Source organism: Coregonus clupeaformis, chromosome 13, assembly GCF_020615455.1.
Source record: "Coregonus clupeaformis isolate EN_2021a chromosome 13, ASM2061545v1, whole genome shotgun sequence".
NCBI lineage: Eukaryota > Metazoa > Chordata > Actinopteri > Salmoniformes > Salmonidae > Coregonus > Coregonus clupeaformis.
In genome coordinates this window covers 34,201,489-34,218,135 of record NC_059204.1, presented here as the reverse complement: position 1 = coordinate 34,218,135, position 16,647 = coordinate 34,201,489, and the positions used below count along the sequence as shown (strand labels likewise).

The following is a 16,647-nucleotide window of genomic DNA, read 5'->3' as shown; positions in this document are numbered from 1 at the left end:
TGCAACGATAGATCGAAATAAATCGCCACATAATGCTACAAATGAAAAAACATATCCTGTATGTTCTATCTCAAAATGTCGAGTTAGTATCTCGATATTTTTAGACAGTATCTCTACATTTTTACATACGTATCTCGCATTTTTTAGATAGTATAACCTTTTTTTTATTTGTATTATTGGTGGCTGGAATGGGCTTCCTTCCGACCATACACGACAGTGCGGTTTTAATGTGCCCACATGATTTGGTTGATGAGGCCATGGCATGAGGGAATGTCCGTTATTCCCAATTGAGTGAAAAGTAGGCTATTTTTTTGTCTATTCATAACTGTTTAGCTAGCTACAGGTGTAAGCTATATACTCAGATTGTGAAACAAATTCGCGAATTAGCTAAGTATTTTGATTGAATTTGACTTTTGACAAAAGTTTTGGTAACGTTCATGTCTAATGTTACTCAATGCTAGCTAGCTAACTAATGCATAGTTAGCTAACGTTAGCTAGCTACAATACACAATAACGTTAAGTTGGTGAAAAAAATAACGTTTGCAGTAAGTAGCTAGCCAGCTACTTTTACTATCATACTTTTGTTATCTTATATAACTAACAAGCTGGGTAGATTTTTGTAGTCAACTATTTTTGTTAGCTAACGGTTAACTTGCTAGCAATGAATTTAATATTACCCAAATATCAACATTGCTTTTTGGTATTGTCCATTTTAGAAATGTGGACCCTCCATGTCTCCCTCATTCTGAGTCTTCTGTATGGAAGAGGATTAGGAGGAGCAGCCAGAGGAGAGTGTGAATGGGGTGTCAGGCTTTGTGAAATCGGTGACCCCCTCAACCTCACTTCAACCTGTAACTTTGAGAGTCCTCTGACCACCCTGTCAGGAGGCATAGAGGTGCAGCAGTTCAGCACTAAGGTTCAGGACATTATAAAGACGCTGACTGACCAGCCAGTCAACACCCAGGAGAGTACCACTGTGAGTTTCCAACCCAGTCGGAGTACAGTGGTTGAGATTTATACTGTGTAACTAGAGGAAGATTCTTCACAGGTTAACTGTGCACTGTTTCTGTTCTGCAGAGTTATCTTGGCTTCCCTTACTACCTACGCATAGACCTACTGTGTGGTTCAAAGGTAACATAACTCTTCTTACATCCTTTAATATGACTTATTGTGAATGCAAACACAATGACTAGAAGAAGAAGCTACATGTTTGTTCCAACAGGAGTCTTCTAAGCGTGCCATTCAGGAGGCCCTCCTCACAGGGTTGACCCCCAATGTGGTCCTGACCTTCCAGGAACCCGTCCACCCCATCCGCCTCAAATCACAGAGACTGCAGATCATCCTCACCACAGCCCCCCTGCTGGACAGTGGTGTGTGTGCGCATGTGTGTCAGTTTTGTCTTGTATGTTCATTTGAACTAGGCCATGTTTTTATGAGCTTGCAACTGTATGTGCTACATGTGTGGTCTGTTTGTAGAGTGGAATTCACTCATGTTCATTTGTGCTCCCGGTCAGGAACATCAAGTGTGTGTGTGTTTCCCCCTGCAGTGCCCTGTGACAGCGACCTGTGCCAGCTGGGTTGGTATGCTCCCATGCCCATCCTTAATGGGTCAGTAGTATACAGGGTTCAAGTGGTATCAAATGGCCAGGGTCAACTGGTGCCTGAGAGAAGGTCAGTGACAACTGTTTGTGTATTTAAATGTGCACGCATGCGTAGGCCTATAACACACAGTGCCTGCCAAGCATCGGTCATGTACTTGCTTCACTTTACAGGTGTCAAATCAGCCACACTTAAAAGATTACTATTCAATTCTCATCTATGAAATCCTTTTTGGGATATGGCTATCAAGCATAAATTACTCCCAAGTTACAGACAAACAATATCTAGTACATTATGGGGAACATAGGAAATGCATCTCTGATCCAAGATCATGACCCTCTCTCTACATGACTGCTAAACTGCATGCTGTGTCTGTGTTTGTGTGAGCAGCTTTGCAGTGAATGTTAACGGCTATGTGCGCACCACTGACAAAGGGGAGACGAAGATCTCCTTTGGTACGGAGGTGAGGGACAGACAGATCCACAAAGAGGGAGAGGAGGGAGAGAGAAAAATAAGCTAATAGACATTCTCTAGATGAGTGGGTGGTTTTGTGTGAAAATGGAACAAAAATGTTTTGCACTAGGTGTCTTCTGAAGGAAGGATTTTAAAATAAATGTAAACAAAAATGTATTGAAGTTGATTATCCACGAGTAATTGTTAAAGTATAGATTAATTATGATTTATGATATTTCAAATGTATATACAGTGCTCTGCTCTTTCTATCTCTCTCTCTATTCGTATGTCTATAGATGCCAGCACTGGAGGACATGATGGTTTTGGGCAGTCCCTCTCGCCCTCTGTGGGCGGTGGTGCAGAGTTCTCCCATCCTCATTCTTCCTGGTATTCCTGGCTTCAAGGCTGTCCTGATGACCGCCACAGAGTTCCAGCACACCTCCCCCATCGAGGTAAAACCAGACACATAGTGTAAAGACACAGGCTAGAGCATTGACTGTTTGTGTGAGTGTGTAGTACTGTGTAACCAGCAGACCTGGGATTAAAAATAAATAAAAACAGTTGAATCTTTCTTTTGACAGGGAGTCATGCTGAGACCAAGGTCTCTTTTGCAGATGAGCCCTGTAATTACAAAAATATAAGTAAATACAATACATTACGCAAAACAGAGATACAAAAATACAATCATGGAAGACAAACATATTCTTCATCAAAAAGTCTCTCAATCAGCTTCCTGAATTGCTATAGAGATAGTGCTGCCTGAAGCCAGATTGATGATCACTTAAAATAAATGTCATAGATAGGAACGATCTTAGCTGAGGGCGTTAATCAGAGTTTCTAATATTTTTGCTAGGCAAGAAAGTTTAGAGATAGGGTGGTAATTATTTAGGTCTGATGGGTCACCACCTTTGTGGAGATGGGCCACATGGGTCGCCCTCCAAAACCAGATATGACCGCCAGATGTTTTTTTTTAAAATTCAGGGTGTAGATCATCTTTAATTTTTCAGATAGATTGTAACTTCCATCAATGTAATTGTCTGCATCAGTTCCAATCCCCCATATGTTTTTTCTCTCGCAAATCTATCTATCTATCTATCTATCTATCTATCTATCTATCTATCTCTCTCTCTCTCTCTCTCTCTCTCTCTCTCTCTCTCTCTCTCTCTCTCTCTCTCTCTCTCTCTCTCTCTCTCTCTCTCTCTCTCTCTCTCTCTCTCTCTCTCTCTCTCTCTCTCTCTCTCTCTCTCTCTCTCTCTCTCTCTCTCTCTCTCTCTCTCTCTCTCTCTCTCGCTCTCTCGCTCTCTCGCTCTCTCGCTCTCGCTCTCTCGCTCTCTCTCTCTCTCTCTCTCTCTCTCTCTCTCTCTCTCTCTCTCTCTCTCTCTCTCTCTCTCTATATATATATATATATATATATATATACATACATACATACACACACATACACACACATATATATACATACATACATACAGTGGGGAAAAAAAGTATTTAGTCAGCCACCAATTGTGCAAGTTCTCCCACTTAAAAAGATGAGAGAGGCCTGTAATTTTCATCATAGGTACACGTCAACTATGACAGACAAATTGAGAATTTTTTTCTCCAGAAAATCACATTGTAGGATTTTTTATGAATTTATTTGCAAATTATGGTGGAAAATAAGTATTTGGTCACCTACAAACAAGCAAGATTTCTGGCTCTCACAGACCTCTAACTGTTTCTTTAATAGGCTCCTCTGTCCTCCACTCGTTACCTGTATTAATGGCACCTGTTTGAACTTGTTATCAGTATAAAAGACACCTGTCCACAACCTCAAACAGTCACACTCCAAACTCCACTATGGCCAAGACCAAAGAGCTGTCAAAGGACACCAGAAACAAAATTGTAGACCTGCACCAGGCTGGGAAGACTGAATCTGCAATAGGTAAGCAGCTTGGTTTGAAGAAATCAACTGTGGGAGCAATTATTAGGAAATGGAAGACATACAAGACCACTGATAATCTCCCTCGATCTGGGGCTCCACGCAAGATCTCACCCTGTGGGGTCAAAATGATCACAAGAACCACACGGGGGACCTAGTGAATGACCTGCAGAGAGCTGGGACCAAAGTAACAAAGCCTACCATCAGTAACACACTACGCCGCCAGGGACTCAAATCCTGCAGTGCCAGACGTGTCCCCCTGCTTAAGCCAGTACATGTCCAGGCCTGTCTGAAGTTTGCTAGAGTGCATTTGGATGATCCAGAAGAGGATTGGGAGAATGTCATATGGTAAAAACTCAACTCGTTGTGTTTGGAGGACAAAGAATGCTGAGTTGCATCCAAAGAACACCATACCAACTGTGAAGCATGGGGGTGGAAACATCATGCTTTGGGGCTGTTTTTCTGCAAAGGGACCAGGACGACTGATCCGTATAAAGGAAAGAATGATTGGGGCCATGTATCGTGAGATTTTGAGTGAAAACCTCCTTCCATCAGCAAGGGCATTGAAGATGAAACGTGGCTGGGTCTTTCAGCATGACAATGATCCCAAACACACCGCCCAGGCAACGAAGGAGTGGCTTCGTAAGAAGCATTTCAAGGTCCTGGAGTGGCCTAGCCAGTCTCCAGATCTCAACCCCATAGAAAATCTTTGGAGGGAGTTGAAAGTCCGTGTTGGCCAGCGACAGCCCCAAAACATCACTGCTCTAGAGGAGATCTGCATGTAGGAATGGGCCAAAATACCAGCAACAGTGTGTGAAAACCTTGTGAAGACTTACAGAAAACGTTTGACCTGTGTCATTGCCAACAAAGGGTATATAACAAAGTATTGAGAAACTTTTGTTATTGACCAAATACTTATTTTCCACCATAATTTGCAAATAAATTCATAAAAAATCCTACAATGTGACTTTCAGGATTTTTTTTCTCATTTTGTCTGTCATAGTTGACGTGTACCTATGATGAAAATGACAGGCCTCTCTCATCTTTTTAAGTGGGAGAACTTGCACAATTGGTGGCTGACTAAATACTTTTTTCCCCCACTGTACTTATTATGGACACAGTATGCTTTACATTAGTTATCTTGTTGTTATTAGTTGTTGTTATTAGTCCCATCCTTCAGCTCCATTCAACACCTCCCAACTATCTCTTAACACCATCCATATTGGATTTCTATTTGCCATATATTTTTCAACTGTACTGTGATGTTTTATAAAAGTTCTGAACCTTTCTATTGTCATTGTTTCTACAGATCGTAAATTGAATATAAACATTTTTGCTAAAATTATTATTATATTATTGATCGATTGACTATGACTTTTCAGATCACCCAGTAGTGCTATCTGCAGGGTTAGCTCCAGGTAAATATTGCAATCATTTAGCCATTCCTGGACCTGTGTCCAAAAACAAGCTACAAATGGACAGTACCAAAACAAATGATCTAATGATTCTGTCTTCTATAGGTAGCAATAATTTTATATAATAATTTAAATTGAAACATTCTAAGTTTTGAATCCAGCTTCGTTTTGACAGGTATTTACCTTTCCATGGTAGCAAGATCTTATCTATTTTTGCTAACTTTCTATTAAAATTTATTGGAGTGTGATCATTTATTTCATTTGGGATATGTATTCCGAGTATATCCACATCACCATCAAACAATTGTATTGGTAAACTACATGGTAATGTAAAAATTGTATTTTTTAGTGATCCAATACGTACTATAGTACATTTATCATAATTTGGTTGTAATCCAGAGAGGTTAGAAAATGTATCTAGATCCTCTATGAGGCTGTGGAGGGATTCAAGTTGTGGATTTAAAAGAAAACATGAATCATCAGCGTACAATGACACCTTTGTTTTTAAGCCCTGAATTTCTAATCCCTTGATATTATTGTTGGATCTGATTTTAATAGCTAACATCTCGATGGCAATAATAAATAGATATGCCGATAGTGGACAACCTTGTTTCACTCCTCTTGACAGTTTAAAACTTTCTGAGAAATAGCCATTATTTACTATTTTACACCTAGGGTTACTATACATGATTTTAACCCAATTTATAAGAGATTGTCGAAAATTGAAATGCTCCAGGTATTTATATATAAACCCCAGTCGTACTTTATCAAATGCCTTTTCGAAGTCTGCTATGAATAGTAGGCCTGGTTTCCCAGATTATTCATAGTGTTCTATTGTTTCCAGTACTTGCCTTATTTTATCTCCAATGTATCGCCCATGTAAAAAAACCTGTCTGATTGGAATGAATAATGTCCGACAATACCTTTTTGCAAAACATGACTTAGTACTTAATAATAATAATATGCAATTTAGCAGACGCTTTTATCCAAAGCGACTTACAGTCATGCGTGCATAATTTTTTTTGTGTATGGGTGGTCCCGGGGATCGAACCCACTACCTTGGCGTTACAAGCGCCGTGCTCTACCAGCTGAGCTACCTAGTACTTGGTGGCAAAACCCTTGTTGGCAATCACAGAGGTCAGACGTTTCTTGTAGTTGGCCACCAGGTTTGCACACATCTCAGGAGGGATTTTGTCCCACTCCTCTTTGCAGATCTTCTTCAAGTCATTAAGGTTTCGAGGCTGACGTTTGGCAACTCGAACCTTCAGCTCCCTCCACAGATTTTCTATGGGATTAAGGTCTGGAGACTGGCTAGGCCACTCCAGGACCTTAATGTGCTTCTTCTTGAGCCACTCCTTTGTTGCCTTGGCCGTGTGTTTTGGGTCATTGTCATGCTGGAATACCCATCCACGACCCATTTTCAATGCCCTGGCTGAGGGAAGGAGGTTCTCACCCAAGATTTGACGGTACATGGCCCCGTCCATCGTCCCTTTGATGCAGTGAAGTTGTCCTGTCCCCTTAGCAGAAAAACACCCCCAAAGCATAATGTTTCCACCTCCATGTTTGACGGTGGGGATGGTGTTCTTGGGGTCATAGGCAGCATTCCTCCTCCTCCAAACACGGCGAGTTGAGTTGATGCCAAAGAGCTCCATTTTGGTCTCATCTGACAACAACACTTTCACCCAGTTCTCCTCTGAATCATTCAGATGTTCATTGGCAAACTTCAGACGGGCATGTATATGTGCTTTCTTGAGCAGGGGGACCTTGCGGGCACTGCAGGATTTCAGTCCTTCACGGCGTAGTGTGTTACCAATTGTTTTCTTGGTGACTATGGTCCCAGCTGCCTTGAGATCATTGACAAGATCCTCCCGTGTAGTTCTGGGCTGATTCCTCACCGTTCTCATGATCATTGCAACTCCACGAGGTGAGATCTTGCATGGAGCCCCAGGCCGAGGGAGATTGACACTTCTTTTGTGTTTCTTCCATTTGCGAATAATCACACCAACTGTTGTCACCTTCTCACCAAGCTGCTTGGCGATGGTCTTGTAGCCCATTCCAGCCTTGTGTAGGTCTACAATCTTGTCCCTGACATCCTTGGAGAGCTCTTTGGTCTTGGCCATGGTGGAGAGTTTGGAATCTGATTGATTGATTGCTTCTGTGGACAGGTGTCTTTTATACAGGTAACAAGCTGAGATTAGGAGCACTCCCTTTAAGAGTGTGCACCTAATCTCAGCTCGTTACCTGTATAAAAGACACCTGGGAGCCAGAAATCTTTCTGATTGAGAGGGGGTCAAATACTTATTTCCCTCATTAAAATGCAAATCAATTTATAAAATTTTTGACATGCGTTTTTCTGGATTTTGTTGTTGTTATTCTGTCTCTCACTGTTCAAATAAACCTACCATTAAAATTATAGACTGATCATTTCTTTGTCAGTGGGCAAACGTACAAAATCAGCAGGGGATCTTTTTTCCCTCACTGTAATTGGACTGGATCTTTATATTTCCACTTGTATCCTGTTTCAGTAATAATGAAATCAGACCTTCTTAAGTATCTGATAATCTACCATTTACATAGGAGTGGTTAAAATATGCTAATAACGATCCTCTGAGTATGGGCGGCAGGTAGCTTAGTGGTTAAGAGCGTTGTGCCAGTAACCGAAAGGTCGCTGGTTCTAATCCCCGAGCTGACTAGGTGAAAAATCTGTCGATGTGCCCTTGAGCAAGGCACTTAACCCTAATTGCTCCTGTAAGTCGCTCTGGATAAGAGCGTCTGCTAAATGACGTAAATGTATATCAAAAAAGGTTTGGTATACCTCGACTGGTATGCCATCCAACCCTGGAGTTTTCCCAGACTTAAAGTCTATAATTGCATCCAGAAGTTCCTCCTCTGTAATTTCACCTTCACATGAGTCTTTCTGCATGGCTGTTTTACATTATCAATAGAAAACAAATCTCTAAAATTTGCTTCAGTTAGAGGAGATGGAGGCGACTGAAACGAAAACATATGCTTAAAGTACTTTGTTTCCTCCTTCAAAATATAATTTGGTGAATCATGGGTGACTCCGTCATTTGTAACCAGTTTCAATAAATTATTTTTGGTAGCATGTTGAAAAAAATAATTTGGTGCATTTTTCCCCATATTCCATCCAGTTTGCTTTATTTTTATAATATATTACACTTGATCTTTCTTGAATAAGTTTCTCCATTTCTTTTTGTTTTTCCTCTAATTTATTCTGAGCATCTATGTTACAGTTGTTATTGCTATCTATCTGTTCTGTTAGACCTTCTATTTCCTTTGTTAGTGTGGACTCTTGACCTAAATTGCTTTTGTTTTCGAGATGATTACTGAATTGCATGGCCTCTAAAGGCACATTTAAAGGTGTCCCATACAATAAGGGGATTTGCTGTACCTATGGTATGTCGGAAAAAATCAGTTATAAATTCCTCTGTCCTAGTTAAAAACAAGTTATCATCCAATAGAGTTTGATAACATTTCCAATATCCTCGCCCACGTGGAAATTCAGTAAGAGTAATGTACACTGCTCAAAAAAATAAAGGGAACACTAAAATAACACATCCTAGATCTGAATGAATGAAATAATCTTATTAAATACTTTTTTCTTTACATAGTTGAATGTGCTGACAACAAAATCACACAAAAATTATCAATGGAAATCAAATGTATCAACCCATGGAGGTCTGGATTTGGAGTCACCCTCAAAATTAAAGTGGAAAACCACACTACAGGCTGATCCAACTTTGATGTAATGTCCTTAAAACAAGTCAAAATGAGGCTCAGTAGTGTGTGTGGCCTCCACGTGCCTGTATGACCTCCCTACAACGCCTGGGCATGCTCCTGATGAGGTGGCGGATGGTCTCCTGAGGGATCTCCTCCCAGACCTGGACTAAAGCATCCGCCAACTCCTGGACAGTCTGTGGTGCAACGTGGCGTTGGTGGATGAAGCGAGACATGATGTCCCAGATGTGCTCAATTGGTTCAGGTCTGGGGAACGGGCGGGCCAGTCCATAGCATCAATGCCTTCCTCTTGCAGGAACTGCTGAAACACTCCAGCCACATGAGGTCTAGCATTGTCTTGCATTAGGAGAAACCCAGGGCCAACCGCACCAGCATATGGTCTCACAAGGGGTCTGAGGATCTCATCTCGGTACCTAATGGCAGTCAGGCTACCTCTGGCGAGCACATGGAGGGCTCCCAAAGAAATGCCACCCCACACCATGACTGACCCACCGCCAAACCGGTCATGCTGGAGGATGTTGCAGGCAGCAGAACGTTCTCCACGGCGTCTCCAGACTCTGTCACGTCTGTCACGTGCTCAGTGTGAACCTGCTTTCATCTGTGAAGAGCACAGGGCGCCAGTGGCGAATTTGCCAATCTTGGTGTTCTCTGTAAGCACAACCCCCACATTTGGACGTCGGGCCCTCATACCACCCTCATGGAGTCTGTTTCTGACCGTTTGAGCAGACACATGCACATTTGTGGCCTGCTGGAGGTCATTTTGCAGGGCTCTGGCAGTGCTCCTCCTGCTCCTCCTTGCACAAAGGCGGAGGTAGCAGTCCTGCTGCTGGGTTGTTGCCCTCCTACGGCCTCCTCCGCGTCTCCTGATGTACTGGCCTGTCTCCTGGTAGCGCCTCCATGCTCTGGACACTACGCTGACAGACACAGCAAACCTTCTTGCCACAGCTCGCATTGATGTGCCATCCTGGATGAGCTGCACTACCTGAGCCACTTGTGTGGGTTGTAGACTCTGTCTCATGCTACCACTAGAGTGAAAGCACCGCCAGCATTCAAAAGTGACCAAAACATCAGCCAGGAAGCATAGGAACTGAGAAGTGGTCTGTGGTCACCACCTGCAAAACCAGTCCTTTATTGGGGGTGTCTTGCTAATTGCCTATAATTTCCACCTGTTGTCTATTCCATTTGCACAACAGCATGTGAAATTTATTGTCAATCAGTGTTGCTTCCTAAGTGGACAGTTTGATTTCACAGAAGTGTGATTGACTTGGAGTTACATTGTGTTGTTTAAGTGTTCCCTTAATTTTTTTGAGCAGTGTATATGCCAATGATATGATGGTCCGACCGCATTCTGTCCCCTATCAACACTTTTTAAACTTTTGGTGCCAACGAATATGACATAAGAAAGAAGTCAAGACAACTAGCTTGATTGAGTCTCCGCCATGTATATCTCACTAGATCAGGATATTTAAGCCTGTTCTAGTTCTAATGTATCCATGACATTCACGATTTCCTTAAGAGCATGAGGGTGATTGTTTGTAGTGTGATTTCCTTTACGGTCAATTGAGCTATTTAAAACGGTATTATAATCTCCCACCATAATAATAGAGTCATGAATTGCTTGCAGAGTTGGTATTTTATTATACCTTCCCACTAAAAGATGAGAGAGGCCTGTAATTTTCATCATAGGTACACGCCAACTATGACAGACAAAATGAGAAAGAAATTCCAGAAAATCACATTGTAGGATTTTTTATGAATTTATTTGCAAATTATGGTGGAAAATAAGTATTTGGTCAATAACAAAAGTTTCTCAATACTTTGTTATATACCCTTTGTTGGCAATGACACAGGTCAAACGTTTTCTGTAAGTCTTCACAAGGTTTTCACACACTCTTGCTGGTATTTTGGCCCATTCCTCCATGCAGATCTCTCTAGAGCAGTGATGTTTTGGGGCTGTCGCTGGGCAACACAGACTTTCAACTCCCTCCAAAGATTTTCTATGGGGTTGAGATCTGGAGACTGGCTAGGCCACTCCAGGACCTTGAAATGCTTCTTACGAAGCCACTCTTCGTTGCCCGGGCGGTGTGTTTGGGATCATTGTCATGCTGAAAGACCCAGCCACGTTTCATCTTCAATGCCCTTGCTGATGGAAGGAGGTTTTCACTATATTGTCAAAGAAGTGTGGATCATCACCCACAAAACAGAAGCAGGTCAACCGTCAAAAGCATTTCCAATGCTCTCACCTCAAAATATATATATATATATATATATATATATATATATATAGCTATTTAAAAATATATATCCATTCAAATATCTTGCATATCTTATTTTCCATCATTATCGATTAATATGCGTAATATTGTCGGCAGTTCATGCGTAGGATTTTAACCTATAACCTGGATTGCCATTTATTACATTACATTTTTGACAAGCAATTATTATTTTAGCAAACAATTATTGTGGTTCATCCTATATTTTCCCTAACATCCTTACCCCCTTGCAACAGATGTGGGATAAACATACACGCACACATACATAACACACTCAACCCCTTTCCTCCACAATCAACCATAAGATCAGATGCTCAACGGTTGTTACATCCCAGAGCCCAACTCAAGAAAGGACCTGATTTACGAATGCATATACAGTTACAGCTGTTTGAGAAAGCATGCAAGATTGAGCAAAAATTGACAACAATGTGAAATTTGATTAATCTATTTAATCTATGTCAATTCCTAGGTGATGGAGATCAGATCCACCCTCTTCACCTGAGACACAAACACTATGGTACCCCGTTGTAACCATTTTCCCCAAGCATCTACATGCAGTCAGACCTTTGATTATTTTGTGCCACTTGGGCCACAATAATAAGCCCCCTCTCTGATTGTCTGAGTGTGACCCCCTCCCCATGGGTTACTGCAGCCAGTGTTGCCAGCACTGCCACTACCTGGGTGGGGGTACCCCACCGGAATCCCCACCGGCTAGGTACAAGGTAGTCAAGGTTCTCATTAGCAGCTTTGAGAATTTATGCTCTCCCATCAGGGGGCTCTGGCTTTGTAGGACCAACCCTGCCAGGCAGGCTCAGAATCTTGAGGGGGCGGTCCTGCTCAAGTAGGTCTCTGACCGCATTTATTTTTCTGTTTAGGCTGCATATAGGCAACTCACAGCAGGTCCATAAAACAGATGGGGACTTCTCTTTGGTGTATGGGTCACTCAGGTGGGTGTCTAGGATATAGGGTTGGGGATCGTTCCATCATGATAGGACAATACAAAAAATTGATTAGATGTATACTATATTTTAAAATGTATATCCCTCATCTGCACAAAATTGAAAGCTTTCTCACAACCCCTGCTCACACACACGTTGGTTCTGGGATATGCAACCATTTCCTTTCTCACTCACTTAACGCCACACTTATTCAAACACAAAAACGCACACCACACCTTCCATCACCATTCATCCACACATAACCACATACTGTGCCTTCAATGTCTTCTGTTCGCTATGTTTTTATCTCCACTATGTTGATTGAGTACGTGTTCTAATTAGTTGTATTTGAAGATGTATTATTTTGCTTGTTATCTTTTCTTGTAATACCGTTTTATCCTTTTATAAAATACTATACATACTATAAATGTTCTTTATTATTACAATCCCTACCATGGCTACTATTGGGTGCTCCATTATTCGACTCCTCTATTAGAACTTTCAGAATAGCCATGGAGTAGTCTTTGTGTCACGTTACATTTGGTTGTCAATATACAGTTTATCGACAACGAGAGCAACACGCTTCCCTTTTAATCTATTTTCCTTGAAGATTGGGTACAGAATTTTGCGCTGTTCTGCAATCTCCCTCGGGAACTGATCATTCATTCCTTTTTTGGTGCCAGCAAGTATTTTACCTAGGCTTTTAACCATTACTTTATCCTTAAAAAAAAGTTTGGCAACGATTGGACGCTCATATTTCTGTCCTCTTTGTCTGAAATGGTGTACACGTTCGAGTTGGATTTTATCGACAGCCTCGAGTGGGTTTTGAAGCGCTGTTAGAAAGAAGTCCTTCACAATAGTCTCGGTTACCTCTCCCTCTTTTTCCTGGATACCCGTAAGTACTAGATTTTATCTCATCGATCTAGTTTGCATGTCTAGTAAGGCTTCTCTCAGAAAGTTGTTCTCCTTTTTAAGTTCCTTAACGTCCGTTTCTATCTTAGCGACTGTCTCTTTTAGTTTTTTTGTATCTTTCTCCATTATCGCAGCTTTTCCGTCACTCATTTCAAGACTTGCCTTCAACTCTTTTACATAATTACTGACCAACTCTAGAATGCCCAGTTTGTCATTTATCGACTTCAACAGGTCGCTTTCCACACTTACCAGTCGCAGTGGTGAAAAGCATAAATCATCTGTATCAGTCGACGAGTCGCGTTTTCTCTTGCAGATTGATTCTCCACGTTTATCTTCCGTCATGTTTGGGTGTTGGGTGTTGTTGTAATATTTGTCGATACATTTCTCTAGCCGTATAATTTGTTTTGTGTTATTATCCAGATTGAATGTTATTACCCTCGAATATATGAAGTGCTAATATTTAGTCTAACTTACTGATATTGAATATTATGTTTTTATCTTGAGGTGACTTTTACCGCTGTGTATTCAATACGCCATCTTGTCTCTTGTCATCTTGACCGCCAGATGTTAATGATTCAGCAATCAAGGGGCCGGAAACCTGCAGGAAAAACGGGTCAAGCATATCAACCCCAGTAGATTATGTAACATCAATCTTTGTCACATCCGGGCTCTGGGACTCTATATGTTGAGCCAGGGTGTGGTCATTCTATGTGTCGTATTTCTATGTCGGGAGTTCTAGTTGTGCTGTTTCTATGTTGGCCAGAGTGACTCCCAATCAGAGGCAACGAGTGTCAGCTGTGGCTGGTTGTCTCTGATTGGGAGCCATATTTATACTGTCTGTTTGCCCTTTGTGTTTTGTGGGATCTTGTTCGAGTTGGTTTGTGTTTGACCGTTGACTGTCACGTTATCGTTTTCTTGTTTTGTTCGTGCTTTCACTTAATAAAGAAGTATGTTCGCAACTAACGCTAAGCATTGGTCTACTCCATACGACGAGCGTGACAGAAGATCCCACCATACCAGGACCAAGCAGCGTGTCCAGGAGCAGGCAGCCTGGACGTGGGAGCAGATCTTGGACGGGCAGGGGTCCTGGACCTGGGAGGAAATCCTGGCCGGGATGGATCGCCGGCCATGGAGTGAGACGGTAGAAGCGCGACGGAGAGAGGAGCAACGGCGTAATCAGTGTCGGCGTCGGACGGACGAGAGGCAACCCCAAAAATGTTTTGGGGGGCACAGGGCATGGACGCACGGGGCTGACGGAGGCAGAAAAGGGGCGAATTCAGAAGGCCACCAGGTTCACGGGGCCACTGGTCAAAGTAGGGAAAGAAGGTGTAGAGGCACGGCGAGAGGTACTGGGGTGTGTTACCAGTCCGGTCCGGCCCGTTCCAGATCCCGGGTAGAGCCAGTGGTGTGTGTCCCCAGTACGGTCCGGCCTGTTCCTGCCACTGCACCAAGCCTACGGTGCGCGTCGCCAGCCCGGCCCGGCCTGTTCCTGCCACTGCACCAAGCCTACGGTGCGCGTCGCCAGCCCGGCCCGGCCTGTTCCTGCCCCCTCGCACTAAGCCTACGGTGCGCGTCGCCAGCCCGGCCCGGCCTGTTCCTGCCTCTCGCACCAAGCCTACGGTGCGCGCCGCCAGCCCGGCCCGGCCTGTTCCTGCTCCTCGCACCAAACCTACGGTGTGCGTCGCCAGCCCGCCCGGCCTGTTCCTGCCACTCGCACCAAAGCTACGGTGCGCTGTCGCCAGCCCGGCTCGGCCTGTTCCTGCCACTGCACCAAACCCTACGGTGTGCGTCGCCAGCCCGGCCCGGCCTGTTCCTGCCACTCGCACCAAAGCTACGGTCGCGGCCGCCAGCCCGGCTCGGCCTGTTCCTGCCACTCGCACCAAGCCAGGGGTGCGAGTCGTCAGCCTGGTCCAGCCCGTTTCTGCCACTCGCACCAAGCTAGGGGTGCGAGTCGTCAGCTTCGGTAAAGCCCGTTCGGCCCACGCACCAAGCCAGGGGTGCGAGTCGTCCAGCCCGGTAAGGCCCGTTCGGCCCACGCACCAAGCCAGGGTGCGATCGTCAGCCCGGTCCGGCCGTTGCTGCTCCACGCACCAAGCCAGGGTGCGAAGTCGTCCAGTCCGGTGAGGCCCGTTCGGCTCCACGCACCGGGCCAGGGGTGCGAGTCATCAGCCTGGTCCAGCCCGTTCCTGCTACTCGCACCAAGCCAGGGGGTGCGAGTCGTAAGCCTGGTAAGGCCCGTTGCTGCTTCACGCACCAAGCCAGGGGGTGCGAGTCGTCAGTCTGTTAAGGACCGTTCCTGCTCTACGCACCAAGCCAGGGGTGCGTATCGTCAGCCCGGTCCGGTCCGTTCCTGCTCCACGCGCCAAGCCAGGGGTGCGTGTCGTCAGTCCGGCACAACCCGTGCCTGGGTCACCGGTGCCTGATCAGGTACCGGTCAGCTGCTCCACAACGAGCTGAAGCTACCCGCCTCTACGATGTCCAGTTCAGCTCCAGCCAGCGGGGCCAGACCGGACCAGGGGCGCTATGGGGGAATTATTGGAGGGTGGTGGGCAAGCCCGGAGCCAGAACCGCCGCCGAGGAGGAATGCCCACCCAGCCCTCCCTGTTTGGTTCTAGTTGGCGCGGTCGCAGTCCGCGCCTTTAGGGGGGGGTACTGTCACATCCGGGCTCTGGGACTCTATATGTTGAGCCAGGGTGTGGTCATTCTATGTGTCGTATTTCTATGTCGGGAGTTCTAGTTGTGCTGTTTCTATGTTGGCCAGAGTGACTCCCAATCAGAGGCAACAAGTGTCAGCTGTGGCTGGTTGTCTCTGATTGGGAGCCATATTTATACTGTCTGTTTGCCATTTGTGTTTTGTGGGATCTTGTTCGAGTTGGTTTGTGTTTGACCTTTGACTGTCACGTTATCGTTTTCTTGTTTTGTTCGTGCTTTCACTTAATAAAGAAGTATGTTCGCAACTAACGCTGCGCATTGGTCTACTCCATACGACGAGCGTGAGAATCTTAAGCAAGGCAGTTAGCACATCACAGATAGTAACTTGTTGACATGAAAACACAGATTCACTAGTAGTTGAGGAGTTTTCAATCAAGTCAGCTAGAGGCTGGGAGCAGCAAACTGACTGACCAGGGCCCGGTATCCCGATAGCGATGGAACTTAGGTTTACGAGTGTTTTAATGATGCATCTATCATACAACGGCCGAAGATGTAACATACGTTTCCCAAAACACTCCGCAGATGCGTCGTTGAGGCATGTCGATACTGATAGGATCAAAAGAAAGGCAACGCTGCTCTCGGATCAGCTTTCTCCATTCAAATCTTACCTTAACATTATAATTATTCCACAATACTGACGATGGATCAGCTCCTAGAACGATATTATC

General features: G+C 44.2%; 1 protein-coding gene across 4 annotated transcripts in view; it reads left to right on the top strand.

The window, feature by feature from the left end:
- LOC121579290 (cation channel sperm-associated protein subunit gamma-like) overlaps positions 1–16,647 on the top strand; it is a 32,488-nt gene continuing 15,841 nt past the window's right edge. For all 4 annotated transcript variants that reach the window (XM_045224340.1, XM_041893761.2, XM_045224339.1 and 1 more), the window contains exons 1-7: positions 1–298; positions 717–976; positions 1,078–1,131; positions 1,223–1,370; positions 1,548–1,671; positions 1,990–2,062; positions 2,349–2,504. In XM_045224340.1, coding sequence (XP_045080275.1) covers positions 719–976; positions 1,078–1,131; positions 1,223–1,370; positions 1,548–1,671; positions 1,990–2,062; positions 2,349–2,504 — 813 coding nt within the window. In that variant the 5' untranslated portion in view covers positions 1–298; positions 717–718. The remainder of the gene's footprint in view (positions 299–716; positions 977–1,077; positions 1,132–1,222; positions 1,371–1,547; positions 1,672–1,989; positions 2,063–2,348; positions 2,505–16,647) is intronic.